The following is a 13,556-nucleotide window of genomic DNA, read 5'->3' on the forward strand; positions in this document are numbered from 1 at the left end:
TTTCCCAAAAAGTGTCTAGAAAGGGGCAAAAAGTGTGCACTGTGGAGATGTACTGGAGGTTTCTCTTATGGGACTTTCTATGGTTATATTGTATCTCACCCAGGAGGCCCTTGAAGTGTAGGGTGAACCTGAGACACAGCCTGTGGGGTTCTTACTATCTTTGTAAACAGCTGAAAATTCTTTACCTGGGAAGCCAAGGCTGTACACATCATCAGCAAGCGCCCTGAGAACCCTGCAGCCCTTCCCACACCAGAGGGCTCTGCTTTGGAGCTGCTTGTTCATGAAAAAATAGAGACAAGGATCCTGATGACTGTATTAACGCCAAACATTTCTGCCCATTCTGGCTCATTCCAAGGCAATAGCAGAGCCTGTCCTCCAGGCTCACCTACCGAGTTTGAGCCTTGCTGCCACTGCCGTTTGATCATGGGGGAATGAAAAGAAATTATGCTTAGTACTATTTCAGAAATCAAATAACCTTTTTAAAAAGCAGATGTAGGCAAGAGCCTGCGAACCAAAGAAGACAATAAGTGAGAATCTGAGATCCACAGGATTTTCTTCCACTTCAGAGTAAGGAGAGTGAGCAGCATAGCCCTAAGAGTGTGATGTTCTTGCTGTTCTTTACTGTCCCGATTTTAGCTTCACCCCAGACTTCGGTGCAGCTGACTGGAAAGCTGGAGATCGTTAAAACTCCATAAATATGGCCATTCTAACACTGTTTCCAGGGAAAATGGTGAATCAGAGATTATGAAGAAGCATTGTGGCTGTGTGCAAGTGCAACAAGCAATGCAGTACTCTGCAGAGTTAGAAGATGCAAAAGCCCAAGGGAATGCAGAGGTGGGGACTTTTTTCAGAACTGGCTGGCTATTAAAATAAGCAGAAGTTGGGGGCTGAGAGGCTTCCTTTGCTACTTGCACAGATAGGGAAATGAAGGTGGTCTAGTCGGTCACAGAAAATGCTTGGCATGAGAGAAAAAGGAATGGTTAAGGTTACACAAGTGAAACATGACAACCTTTGCTTTCATTTTCAAGTCAAATAGCTCAGAATTAGATCTTATCACTCAAGTCTTGAATTAATCATGGGGCAAGTATTTCAACTGAAAGACATAGACCAAATTATAAAGGCAAGCTGTTGCCATGCTCAATGGAAACTCAAAAAAATGAGGAGAAATTAAGAAAGAGATCTGATTAAGATTAATAAAAACATCATCTGCACCTTAGGGAATGTTGATGTTCTCAAACACAAATTCCAAACTCAAGAATATGGTGCTTTAGTTTTCCATCAAGACACTGGGCTGGGTGAGGGCTTGAATTCCTTCAGAGTGGGCTAAGTCCCCCAAGATGAAGAGGCTGAGCTGAGCTGCCCTCCCATTTTACTTTGTAGAAACTGTGGATAATAACTATCTGGTGTATATCAAATAAGCTCACTATTTCGATTTTACATTTCCAGTCTATTTCTTTCATTGATTCTAAACGTCTCCTCCATTGGACTCTCCTTTTCACAAGTGCATATATGTGGAACTGGAATCAGTCACTGACTTACTTTGTAGAAGCTCAACATTCTCTTTGTTATTTTAATCTAAGACCTTGTGCTATGAACAGGTACATTTTTAATCTGTTCATCAACTCAGTGGCAAGGGCCTTTCCTTTTGTTTCTGCTGGACAAGCCCCATCCAAGGTGAAAATGGGCTGAACTGTGAGCTGTCTGCAGTCCTAGACAGGCTTTTGTAGAGAATGTTTTCTGACACCTTTTTACAAGGCAGCAAAAAGAATCAGAGATCCTTCTCCCTTTATGAATATACAGATGTAAATCTGAGGAAAACTCAAAAATCCCCAAATTAAATTTGACATGAAATTTGTTTCTAATTGTTTAATAGTTTTTTTAACTGAATACAAGCCAGGGTCTGCTTTCGAGCTCTTCATAGATTTTAAAATATATATTAAAAATCTGTATATATATATATATATATATATATATATATATAAAACAAAAATCTCTATTTAATGAATATATACATAATAAAAAATCTACCTGTATGAATCTGGTTAATAACCCCTGTATTAAGGATGAAGAAGATCATTGGTATGATAAATTATAAATTCTGAAAGTGTTGATCATTTGAGGACTTTGAGAGTGATTTTAACTCATTTTCACAGGATTAAAAAACGTGTTCTGCAGATAGTAGCTGACTGTGTTAATATACAGCAAATATTGAGCCTCTGGAAATTATAGGTGGAGATTTTTCTGTTTGCTTTAGTGATAACTTAAACACTGGTCTCTGATAAGTGCTGTACCAACAGACTGGATTCGTTTTGAATCTCTGCAAGTGCTGAACAAAAGCACTGAATTGTGATGTAAAGCAGTGAATACCTGCACTCATGTCAGGGCTTTCAAATAGCACAGCCCAGGCTCCTGTGTGCTGTGCTGAACTATGCTTTGCCTCCCCAGGCCCTGGATAAAAGGCTGCTCTGATCCTGCAGTGCTGGGAGGCAGGGAACGAATGCTGTCCTGCAGACTGAAGCTGGCAGAGCCAGGAGGCATCAAGCACTGACTTGGCACTGAGAATTCTCGGAACAGGAGTGACCACCATCAGGACATGTCAAGTTAGGCAGCATCCCAGTCCTGTGCATTATGGAGCAGATAGGTGGATGCTGGAAAATGGGTGTTCCAAACTGAGATACAACAGGCAGCAGAATGCACACCCCAGTACTGTCCAGCTCACTTTATTGCCCTCAGAGGCACAAATCTAAACCACTATGACCACATGGTTTGAGGACAAACATGATGTTTTCTGAGGGATTTGTATCACCATGAAAGTCTTCCTTAAGCATCGAACACCCCTCACTGTAAGAGGGCAGTGGAATCATGTCAGGAAACTGGGTACAGTGGAATACTTCTTGTGTAAAGACTACAGGAAATTCTGGAATTACAGCAGGTTCTTTCTGCCTTTTTTCCCAGCAGAGGTCCAGGGTGCCAGTAGAACAGCTCTAGCAAGGAGCTCAATAACTGTCCCATGTTACTCAAGGAATCTTCATCTTGTCAGAGCACTTACAGGCACCATCCATCCTGCTTCCCAGCTTTGGGAGGCAGAGTCACCAAAGTAGCATCGTTTCAATTGCCATTTCAGCCTCTCAGAGGTTAAAAGCAAAGGTGTGCAGGCAAGTCTGGTATTTAGCACTGCTTCATTAAATTCTTTAACACAGTTGTGTTATGCAACCATTTCACACCCTAAAAATAAATCCAGCTGGTTCTAAAGCAAGCCCTTTGTCCCAGTGTGGAATTGATCACCGCTTTACAACTGCTGAGAGGTAGTTTCTCATGTTTGGCCAAAGCTCCCTGTTGTTGATATTTCTTAAAGACCTCTGGGAAAAGAAAGATTTTCTAACCCTGTCTGTCTGTCTGTCTCTCCTGGCTTCCCAGGGCACAGCCCCTCACTGCCTGCCACTGTGGGCCAGTACCCTCACAGCTGGGGAGGTTGAAGTCACTCAGAAGATGCTAGAAAACCAGTGCCTGGATGGTGTCTGGTCCCAGTGGCACCTCCGGGACTGTTCTTAGCCCAGCTTTGCAACCCAGAAGCTGGGACAGAAAGGGAAAGGCTCAGAAGAGGTCTCCATTGTTGGTACTTTAAATGGTGCCCCCCCAGCTTGAGATGCTGGGGTAGGAGTTATCTGCCCTTGCTGGGGGACAGCAGAGCTGAGTAAGCCTTCACACAGCATCTGGGCTCCATATGAGACTGGAGGAGTCACGTTCCCGTGGCAGCTCTCCCCAAGGACGGTCCCCAGCCCCCCTCTCCCTGCAGTTGCCACCACTGTCAAGTTCACACAGGTCAGCTTGACCTTGGCCAGTCTCCGACACACAAAGGCCACAAGAAATGATGGCCAGTGACCAAAAGCCTGTCTGCTCCCACACTCACATCTTGCTCCCATGATCTGTAGGTGCTGCTGTCTCCCTGGTCTAGTGCCCGCAGGAGGTGTGGAGGCTGGCGCTGTTTAATTTCTCCTTTAGAGATGGGAGAAGAAGCAGAGCCTGTTTGTGTTCTTCTGTGCTCAGTGCTATGTGACCCAAGCAGCCTCTACACTCTGCTTGCAGTGCACTGCAGCGTCTCAGCTGCAGCACGGTGTGTGTGTCCCTCGCTGGCTGTATCCCATCCGCTGCCTGGGCTCCACTCCCTGCCCAGCACATCACTTGGGGCATTGTCTTGGCTTGAAAGACAGGTACCTGACAAAAGAGACAGGGGCCTCTTTTTTTGAAAAGGAGAGTAGTATATCCCCCCCCTTTCACTCTACCATGATTTTGAAATTAAAGGGCTCTCAGGCGACGATATGGGGGTAGGAATAACAGTTCTTTACTGAGATCTATATACATATATAACAAGGGAAACAAAACACAACAACAATAACTGCGAGATCAACAGCAACAGAGCAGAAAACTCAGCAAACAGCTCTCCCGGTTGTGGACACCTTTCCTCTGTGGTGCAGTTACCGTTTTTGGTGCTGTCTGCTAGCCCCTGGTGAGCAGGGAGGAGATGATGACCCCACGTGGCTGGAGGGACCCTGCGGTGAATGGCGTCTGTGTCCCAGATGGAAAGGGAAGAGGGGAGACGCTGCTCACAGGTCCCAGGGCAGTGTCAGTCCTGATGCTCCAAAAGGATGTGCTGCAGTCAGTAGGAGATGCGGGAGAGCTTTTGAGCAGGGAGGTTGCGGGATCCCACAGCCAAAGAAGGCAGCTCCCGGTGTCAGCGCGGCAGAGCGGAGTTTTTAGCCACCGTCCTTCTCCGAGCCAGACGAACGAGAGAGACAGAGCAGCCCCTACCCCACCTCTCCTTTTCCAGTATTGCCCCTTCTCCTCCTCCCTTCGAGAGAAATTGTTAACTCACCTATCTGAGCTTCTGGGTGTAGCTCCAAATACGTAGAATAACAATGGAGAAAATTCCACAGAAAGAAAAGGGGAACATTCAAGCCCCAACGAGCATCTTCTGGGATGACGGTGAATGAGTTCAAAGAACCGTCCAAACGATGGTCTGCTTTCATCCCCAGAGTTTGCCTTTGCTTCATTCTGAAGATATATTTCAAAACTTTTTGAGACTGCTGACGTCAATGGAGGTCTGCAGAAACATCTGTCAGTTTCCTGCCCTCAGTGCCTTCTGCCCTTGCGCAAGTTTGTCCATGGGTCTCATGCTGATGGCTGGACACTCCATGGTCTCACCTTCTGTAGTTATATTTATAAAATGTAATTATTTATTATTTATATGGTGTATATCTAACCCTGCTGAGCTGTGCCCCAGTGTTATGGATGGGGTGACACAGGGCAGGATGCTCAGCAGGACTCAGGTTTGGGCACAGTCCTGCATCACTAAGCAAGGAGAGAAGAGCATCTCCAGTGAGGACCTATGGCAGATCTCCCCTCAAATCATCTCCTTTCCTTCAACCCCATAAGGGACAGAACTTTGGTGTGAAAAGTCACCATAAGGCAGAGGGACCAGTGCCATCCTGATTGCCCCATCCCTGAAGATATGACTTTGCACAGCAACACCTCCTCACTTCAGGTGAATTCCCCTGACTCTTTCCCTGTTTCTGACAAGTCAAGGGTCTCTTCTTTGCAGGAGACATATTAGGAATTCCAGTCTTCCCCCTGGAAAATGTCTCCTTAAAGCTGTCCTCACTCTGCCCCTCTTCAATGCCTTGCCCAGCTTTATCTCATAACCAGCTAGGGCCAGCCAGCATCTGGGTGTGCTGGTCCAAACAAGATAGAAATTTTGAACATTTCTTCACCTCTATAACTCAGTGTAACCAGCACATTCAGGAAAAGAGAAACTGCATTTCATGACCACTCTTCAGACTTCGATGTATTCTGATGTACCCCATACACTTGCAATTTTTTTCCCCACATTATTATAGGATGATACTAAGTATATGTTAACATAAGAGCTTCCAAAGATGTTTGAAAGGCTTGTTTGTCCCTCTGCAAAAGGAAATCCTCCCCCTCACTGTCATATGCACTTATTGCTCCAGAGATTTATTCTTCAAGAGAGCCACTTTCTGGCATTGTTCCTTTTTGTTTATTAGTTATTCCTGACTTTCTGTTGAACAGGAGGTAGGAAAATTGGCACAACACACGGGAAAGGCTTTCTTTGTGTGACAATAACACAAGACAAGGCAGGGCAAGAGAGACACTTTTAAAGGATGTTGATAATAAATGAAGTAGTATAAATCATTTGCATGTACCAGTGCCTTCAGATGATAAATTAAGGGGAGAGTTTTGGCATTGGTTTTATACTGATGGGCCCTTCAGTCAGACTTAATGTGCATATGGATGAAGTTCACTAAACTCCATTAGAAGAAAGCTTTAAAAAAATTTCTCCAAACTATCCCTTAATAAATGAGTATATATATTAATTTATGTGGTTTTCCAAAGACTTGGCTTTCCATCTTGCTTTCTAGAAAATTACTTTTGATGTTTTCTCTGTTTGATCTCTCAAGTGAAGCCCTTCACCTCTACTGAGACAAGAAGTGCTGTCAATAGGTATTTGGCTGTGGTTCTGCTCCATGCAGAAGAGTCCAAGCAGCCCAGAGACTGGTTTGGCTCCTAGAATTTTTCCTATAATTAAATATTTGTGAACATTTACGTTTTTTATCTTTGATCTGCCATAGATATAAAAATGCCAGGAATATTGTGTGAAATCGGTCTGGATGAACAAGCTAAGGCACATCTCCAATATACACTGAGTTTATACTCCAAGAGATGAGTTGTATAATGCCAACCTGGGTGTTGCTGACAAAACCAACTACCTGCTCTTTTACTTTGTGAAAGGACGACCCTCTGGATAGATGCTCATTTTGGAAAGGCATGGTTATTTTTGTCATGCAAAGTTTTAATGTTTTTTTCAAATTTCAGAACCCAGGAGATCTGATCCAGCTTAGGCCTTGTTCTGAGTCTGTTTGGAATAAGAGAGCAGAAATTGTCTGCAGATGTCCCCACTTCCTGGGAACACGTAGCCAGTTGTGCCTTCCTAAGGAGTAAAATAAAAATTTCTTTTTTTTCTTGCCATATTTTTAGAGTGTCCTTCCTTTCACAGATGGAAAATTCAAGAATTCCAGGGAAATCTCAACACATGTAAGTCTGAGTTTAAGAGAAGCCTCCAAGGGAATGGGAGATCAGGAGGGCGTGTTGCCAACCTCATCACCCCGCCCTGAAGAGCTGTACTTGAACAGACTGAGTTGCTCGGGGCTGAGGGCGCTTTCTTTCCAACTAGAAAAATTCTTTCTTCTCTGTGAGAAAAAATTCTTTTGAATGAAACTTCCCTTCCTTTTTTCTTTGTGGTTGTTACAAAGACAGTAACTGTTCTCACAAGCAATCCCACAGTCACGGGTTTGGATCTACATAGTGGCTGCAAAAGGATTTGGAGGGAAAGGAAACACAAGTACGACCTGCATTAGAAGATATTTCCATATTTGTGCAATAGGATTGGAAGAACGAGGAGCCTCCATGCTTCACAGCTGAAGGGTGAGTTGCTCATCTGCAAAATGTTCTCCCTTCCACTGACAGAAAGCTCTTGAGCCATTGTGTGCTCCTGAAATACATTTCCAGGGGATGCTGCTGCATGTAAGGGTGCTGGACTCGGCACTGCTGGCTTCTCCTTGCCCTGCAGCTCTGGGCAAGTAATAGGTGCAGTAAACTCTATGGATGCTTAAAATTCCTCTGAGGCATTGTGTTGATCATTTTTCTTCCCAAGATTATTTTTAATCCCTATCGGTGTCACTGTCCAGCTCAGAGTGTATCCCTACAGTGAAAATTAGGAGGCAGAAAGGATTATTGGCTGCAGGAAGAGGTGGCAGAAGCAACCATGGGCACAGAGAAATGCCTTCAATGATGACTCAGTGGGAGGTTGAGGACTTTGGTCTGTGCCCTCTTAACCTCTGACGTGGGGCCACATTCACACTGCATAACCTGGACTGCAAAGCCAGGAAGTGGAAGAGGGGCACAGCATTTCAGTAGCTCCTGGGCAGCAAATCCAGGCTGAGGTGGACCTGGGACTGCAAGACTTGTCTTTACCTAGAAGAGAACTTATCTGTGCCAGCTTCGGAGGGTGAGGTATCACAATATGCTGCGGTCTGTGGGTACAGAGGTTGCCCATCCATGACAGTCTCACCCAGGGGCATTTGGTGCTGGGACCAGGTACTTGTGCTTTCCCTTGTAAGTACTGGGGGAGAATGGAAAATAAAGTGAGTTCTGATGGTGAGACACAGGGACAAGGAAAGGGTTGTGCTCTTCAGGAGTTTAAAAAAGCCTGAAAAATTATGCTTATGGAGCAGGGAGGAGGAGGGGGGAGATATCTGTGCTTGTTTATATTGGCCTTTATTTTATTTAGACCATGCTAGATGATGACACTAGAAGTATTTTGTGTTTAGTGATGATCCAGAGAGCAGGAATGCTCCGTGGCAGCCTGTGCAGCTCCTCCTGGCCCAGATTCCATTATACACATTTAACGCTGTTGAGGCAGCTTACAGAGCGCTGTCATCTGATGCTGAAAGCTCAAATCTTTTCTGCTCAATTGTTTTCTTTATTTTCTTTCACTAGCAGGCTGTTATCAGATAGGAGCAGAGGGAAATTAAACATCATTAAGCACTGCAAGACCTCTGCCCTTCTTGAGCTGACACAAGGGAGTTCTTAATTTCTTTGACAACTAAATAGAAGAAAACAAAACACAGTGTTCCTCATATTTTAAACAGTCACTGTAATGAAAAGGTTTAAATTCTGAAATAAAGGAATTAATCTTAGAGCTGGTGTTTGAAAAACAATGGGAAGTGTATTTGATATCTGGAAAAATATTAAGCTGGGACATTATTATAGCTATTTTGGGTGCCTTTATAGCTTATAAAGAGGTAGAAAACCAGAACCAGTATATTGCTTCTTAGAAAGCCTATCAAAGACATCACGTGCACAATGTAATTTCTGTAAACTGCTTTAATATAAATTTCTATAACAGTGGTGTTCAACAATCACTTTGTCTCAACCTGTTTTCCTTTTTCCCTGGTCTCATGGGAGAATTCTTTGAATGGATAGGAAGGAAACAAAGCTGGTGGTCCCAGCAGCTTCTGTCTTTGCCAGCTGTTGTGCTGCTAGATGGGAACTAGGTAAATGGGTTTTTCTTCTGACACTTGAAAATGTAATTTTCTTTTTGCTATGTCCTGATGTATTCTGCAGGTTTTTCCCCACAAAGAACTCACTCTGGTGTTTATGGTGAGAATTCATTGGTCTGAGGGTTGATCAGAAGCCTTAAATGCTCATCTCCCAGCCTTTCTGGGATGACAGCTGACTCTGAAACCCCCTTGGTGTCTGACAATCATTCTGCAGGACCCATCCCCAGATAAAATACCAGTGTGCAGGACAGATCTAGAGACCTTTTTTACTTTATCACATCCTCTTTTACCCCCTCAGAGCTTTTTTCACCCGGGGTCTCAGCATTGTGGCCGTAATTCATTCTCTGTGCCCAACACATGCTATCCAGAATCTGTGTAGAGTTATGTCAGCAGGGATATGCACCTTGGAATGCTGGCTGTGCTCTGGTGTGACACACCAGCCCAAACACAGCTTTGGTTTCTCCTGCACATCAGCAACTGGGATGTGCCCTGGCCTAAGGCAGATACCCTGGGGTCCAGTAGATTAGTTGGACTATTGAGATTTGTCCATCCATTCAGCTCCCAGTTCCCTTATCTCTCACATTTGTCTCTCTACTGGCTTTTCCACTTCCTCATAACTCTATTCCTGGAAAAGAGCGGGCGGGAACTGAAATTCTCTTTTAAACCTGTCTCCACTGATTTCCATTTCCACAGCACATATGATAACAGGCACGCCAGGCTTCTCCTGGGTGTCAATACTACAGACTAAATCTTCGTTTTTTTTGTTTGTTCAATTAGAGCAAACCTAGGCTGCCAGATACCATTGAAAACTGCCACATCAGCAAGGACTGAACCTGGCCAGAGGAACTTCTGATCAAGATTTTTTAGGGTCTGGAAAAGTCAGTATGTTGGATCAGATTCATTGGCTGGCAGCTGTGACAATCCTGGGAGTCCTGGAGCAAGGTAGGGAAAATTGGATGTGTGTGCTCAAATTGCTCAAACACTGGCTGGATCACTGTAACTCCACTGATTTTCTTTTGCTTTCGTATTTAATGTCTCCTGTTGCATTGGCATTTCACTGCTTTTCAGACAATGAACTGATATCTTGTCTGGGTTCTGGAGAGCATTCAACCAAACGAGTGCATGGGACGCCCTTTCTCTGAACTGATTCCCTCCATTCAGATTTTTTTTGGTAGATCTTTCCCTCTATAAATATGTAGAATTCCCTTCTTTGGGTTTACAGCAGCTCCTGAATGTAGATGTGAGCATACAAAGAACTCTGTGGTGTGAAAAGGTGGAAGGATGGGCTGTGGTCGGTCACACGAAACATCTCCCAGCCATGAGTCCACATTGCATGACAATTTAATTCAGTGTCTGGTTGGCTTATCTGTGGCATCAGTTCCATCCCTACACAGATATCAGAATTTAGAAGAGGAAAAAATAAAAATAATTAAAACCCCTTGAAATGTTAGTAATAAAGTGCATCTGAATTGTGTAACAATTTTATCATCTGCTGATTATGCAAGAAAGCGGATGACACTGGTAGTACGCGATTGTATACTCCTTGCTTCACTATAGCTCTGGGTCATTCCTTTTCCTTATCTAAAAAGTACTTGGGATTTTATTCTAACTTTCTCTGCTGCGTGGGGGTGTGGGGTTAGGAGGAGACTGCAGATATTTTTTCCCAGCCTCTGGCCAGCTCCTGACTCCATTGTGCCCAGCCATAGGACTGACCACAGCTACTTTTCTCTCTTTTGCTGCAGCCTACTTCTTCCTCCAGGTGATCTATGCTAGGAGGCTGTTTGGCATTTCACCTCCAAAGATCTCAGGCCCTCCTGAATTTGAAAGGATCTTTCGAGCACAGTAAGAAACTCCTCTTACGTGATGTTTGTCAGATCTCATGTAACTGCACTGCCTTGCTTTGCTATTCCTTTCCTGGAACTGTAATGAAACAATTACCTCCCTCGAGGTTAATTAATGGGTTGAAGAGTCAACATCAGGATTGGGTTGGCTCTTGAGTCCTAAACCAGCCACTGCTGATAGAAACCAGACAGGAATCTCTGTATATTCTCTATGTATCTATGTAATTCTCTATAGTGAAGGACTCCTAAACACATAACCCTTGGTGCCTAAGACTTAGACTAGTTTTATCCAAGTGGTGCCCAAACCTCAGGCAGCTTCAGCCCTGCTCTGAATCTCACTCACGGGGAAGGACACGTTCCTAGAGAGATCTCAGCTGGAGCTGGGATGAGGATAATCCAGCATCTCTGCTGTGACTTCTGCACTAGGGCTGCAGTGGGGAGGGAGGAGCTTCCGCTTTTGTTGTAGCTGACCACTGGAAAAAAAGCAACTGAATAGCTGGAGCTGGATCCCCTCAGCCATCCCCTTCTTTGCTCCTTCACTAGCCTAGACTTAGCTTCATCCAGCATCTTTTGTTGGTACTTTGGGAGGACAGGGCATGGCATACAAACAATCCCAACAGTTCTGTACTTCCTCCAACTCCTGCCCAAAGCCCAGGCTGCTCTAATCTTATCTACTTGAGGGACAGACCTTCCCTACATCTTGGGGCTTTGGGGCATCGACAGCAGGGTTTGAGCTGCAACACTTGGGAAGGAGCAGGGGGAGTAGTTCATGGAGCCTTTCTGTGCACAGTCTGACCTGGGAATCTTTTACTTAATTTCTTGTACTCTGGAGACCCTGTTCTTTCCACTGTTTAATTTCTGTGAATAAAGCTTGGACAGCAACTGTGGGAAAAGGAGCAAGCCTGGAGGCTCTTTATGACAACATCAGTTCTAAAAAGCAAAAACCTCCTGTGCCTAGAAACTGCTAGAGGAAGCAAAAGAGGAAGAGCTTCCTTCCTCTCCCTAGTTTATGACCTTTCTCTTTCCTGCCAGAGTGAACTCCTCTGAGTATTTTCCCATCTTCCTGGCACTTCTGTGGCAGGCTGGACTCTTCTTCCATCAAGGTAAGAATATCCCATTACCTGGTTTGTCACTGGATCTGTCCCTCTGCATGCTGCCTCAGTCCTCAGGTCCTGCTCAACTTCTGAACAACAAATTAAGCAGTAATTCTGTCTCTGATGGGAGGGTAGAGCAAGAGGACACAGAGTCTCTATTCCTTCACTCTGGGCTACTTCCTTGGTTCCAAGTAGCTCTGAAAAGCTTTTGGAGATAGTCACTGTGATCTCTCCTAAACACAGGTCTGGCTGCAGCCTTGGGTCTGCTCTATCTCTACGCCCGCTACTGCTACTTTATGGGATACAAGGCATCATCCTCAGAAAGGTAAGCACGCTCTTGCACACTTTTATACACGTGCTCTTGCAGACTTACACACTCTTACACGCTCACTCACGCCCACACACACCCACACACAGAGTTACACACTCACACACACAGCAGCACTCAGGGGAGTACACAGTAACCCCTGGGGGTTGTATTTGGGAATGTAATGTGCTCTGGGAAAGCTCAAGACTCTTGGGTGCTCTGAGGTTCCTGCATGACTCAGCCTTGTCTCTGAGCCATAATGTGAACATGGATATAGGGCTGGGGCAACAACACAGGTAGGGGGCAGGGGACAGCCAGGGGCTGCCTTTCCACCCAGTTCTGCAGGGAGGAGGGGGCTGTTTCCAGGCGGGAAGCTCGGTGTCAGCAGCTGCCTCTCTCCCACCAGACTCACCCCAATATACTTCAGCGCTGGAGTTCTCTGGATTCTCATTGCAGTGTCAGCCCTGGGCATCCTGCATTTCTTCCTCTGTCACTACGTGGGGCTGAACGTCCTCCAGCTTCTCACAGCATGACCCACTCCCCTGTGCTTCATCACTGTCCTCATCTTCAAGTCCTGCTCCTTCCTGCCTGCCTTAATAGACTGGCTGCAACTCAACAGCTCTCAATGAGAAATCCACTCAAGCCCAAGCTTTTAACACCTCCTTCATCACTGTCCAGCACTGGCAGGAATTGCTGAGCTGTTTTGGAGATATTTTTCCCCCATGGCACTTTGTGTGCCAAGTGCTTCACATCTGGCATCTCCATCGTGTCTGATGCGGAAACAACAATCCCAAACAAGGACATAGAAAAGCAAACTCTTCTCTCAGTCTGAGTTTTCCAGTGAGTTGCCAAAATGAAGTGCCATGTGTTCCCCATTCTCCAGCAGCTCTGCCCTCATCCCAGGCACAGAACACGGATTCACGCCAGTTTTCCGAGGCCCACAACTAAAAAAGGCATTTGTTTGAAACCAGATGTGGGCTGATGAGACATAACAAAAGAGGTGAGGGGTAAACTGGAGCAGCCACCAACATGTTGTGTAAAAGTCTGTGGGTGGCCTCATGCTGGTTATCAGCCAGTGCTGTAAATCGGACTGTGCAAACTCATCACCACTGCTGCATGTGCCACTTCAAACTCGGCCCAGTGACAACAGGCACAAATAAAAGGTCACTGAACTCGC

At 45.1% G+C, this 13,556-nt stretch overlaps 1 protein-coding gene across 3 annotated transcripts; it reads left to right on the forward strand.

The window, feature by feature from the left end:
* The first annotated feature begins 7,180 nt into the window (after positions 1-7,180).
* LOC106859600 (leukotriene C4 synthase-like) lies at positions 7,181-13,556 on the forward strand. 3 transcript variants are annotated; one of them, XM_088173665.1, is made up of 7 exons: positions 7,942-8,172; positions 9,043-9,131; positions 9,915-10,079; positions 10,880-10,979; positions 12,011-12,081; positions 12,316-12,397; positions 12,786-13,556. In XM_088173665.1, the coding sequence occupies exons 3-7, from the start codon at positions 10,022-10,024 to the stop codon at positions 12,910-12,912; spliced, it is 438 nt and encodes a 145-aa protein (XP_088029791.1). In that variant the 5' UTR covers positions 7,942-8,172; positions 9,043-9,131; positions 9,915-10,021; the 3' UTR covers positions 12,913-13,556. The 3 variants fall into 3 exon arrangements, with proteins under 3 accessions (XP_014742480.1, XP_088029791.1, XP_088029790.1); XM_014886994.2 differs by lacking the exons at positions 7,942-8,172; positions 9,043-9,131 and adding an exon at positions 7,181-7,500; XM_088173664.1 differs by lacking the exon at positions 9,043-9,131.

The sequence above is a fragment of the Sturnus vulgaris genome, chromosome 15 (assembly GCF_052056855.1).
Source record: "Sturnus vulgaris isolate bStuVul1 chromosome 15, bStuVul1.hap1, whole genome shotgun sequence".
Classification (NCBI taxonomy): Eukaryota; Metazoa; Chordata; class Aves; order Passeriformes; family Sturnidae; genus Sturnus; species Sturnus vulgaris.

What these genes read in the sequence shown, in the direction of transcription:
- LOC106859600 (XM_014886994.2), top strand. Translation starts at nt 10,022, where the DNA reads ATGTTGGATCAGATTCATTGGCTGGCAGCTGTGACAATCCTGGGAGTC. An exon ending in GAAAGGATCTTTCGAGCACA is followed by an intron (nt 10,980 to 12,010) that starts GTAAGAAACTCC and finishes CTTTCCTGCCAG; the next exon opens with AGTGAACTCCTCTGAGTATT. An exon ending in TGGACTCTTCTTCCATCAAG is followed by an intron (nt 12,082 to 12,315) that starts GTAAGAATATCC and finishes TCCTAAACACAG; the next exon opens with GTCTGGCTGCAGCCTTGGGT.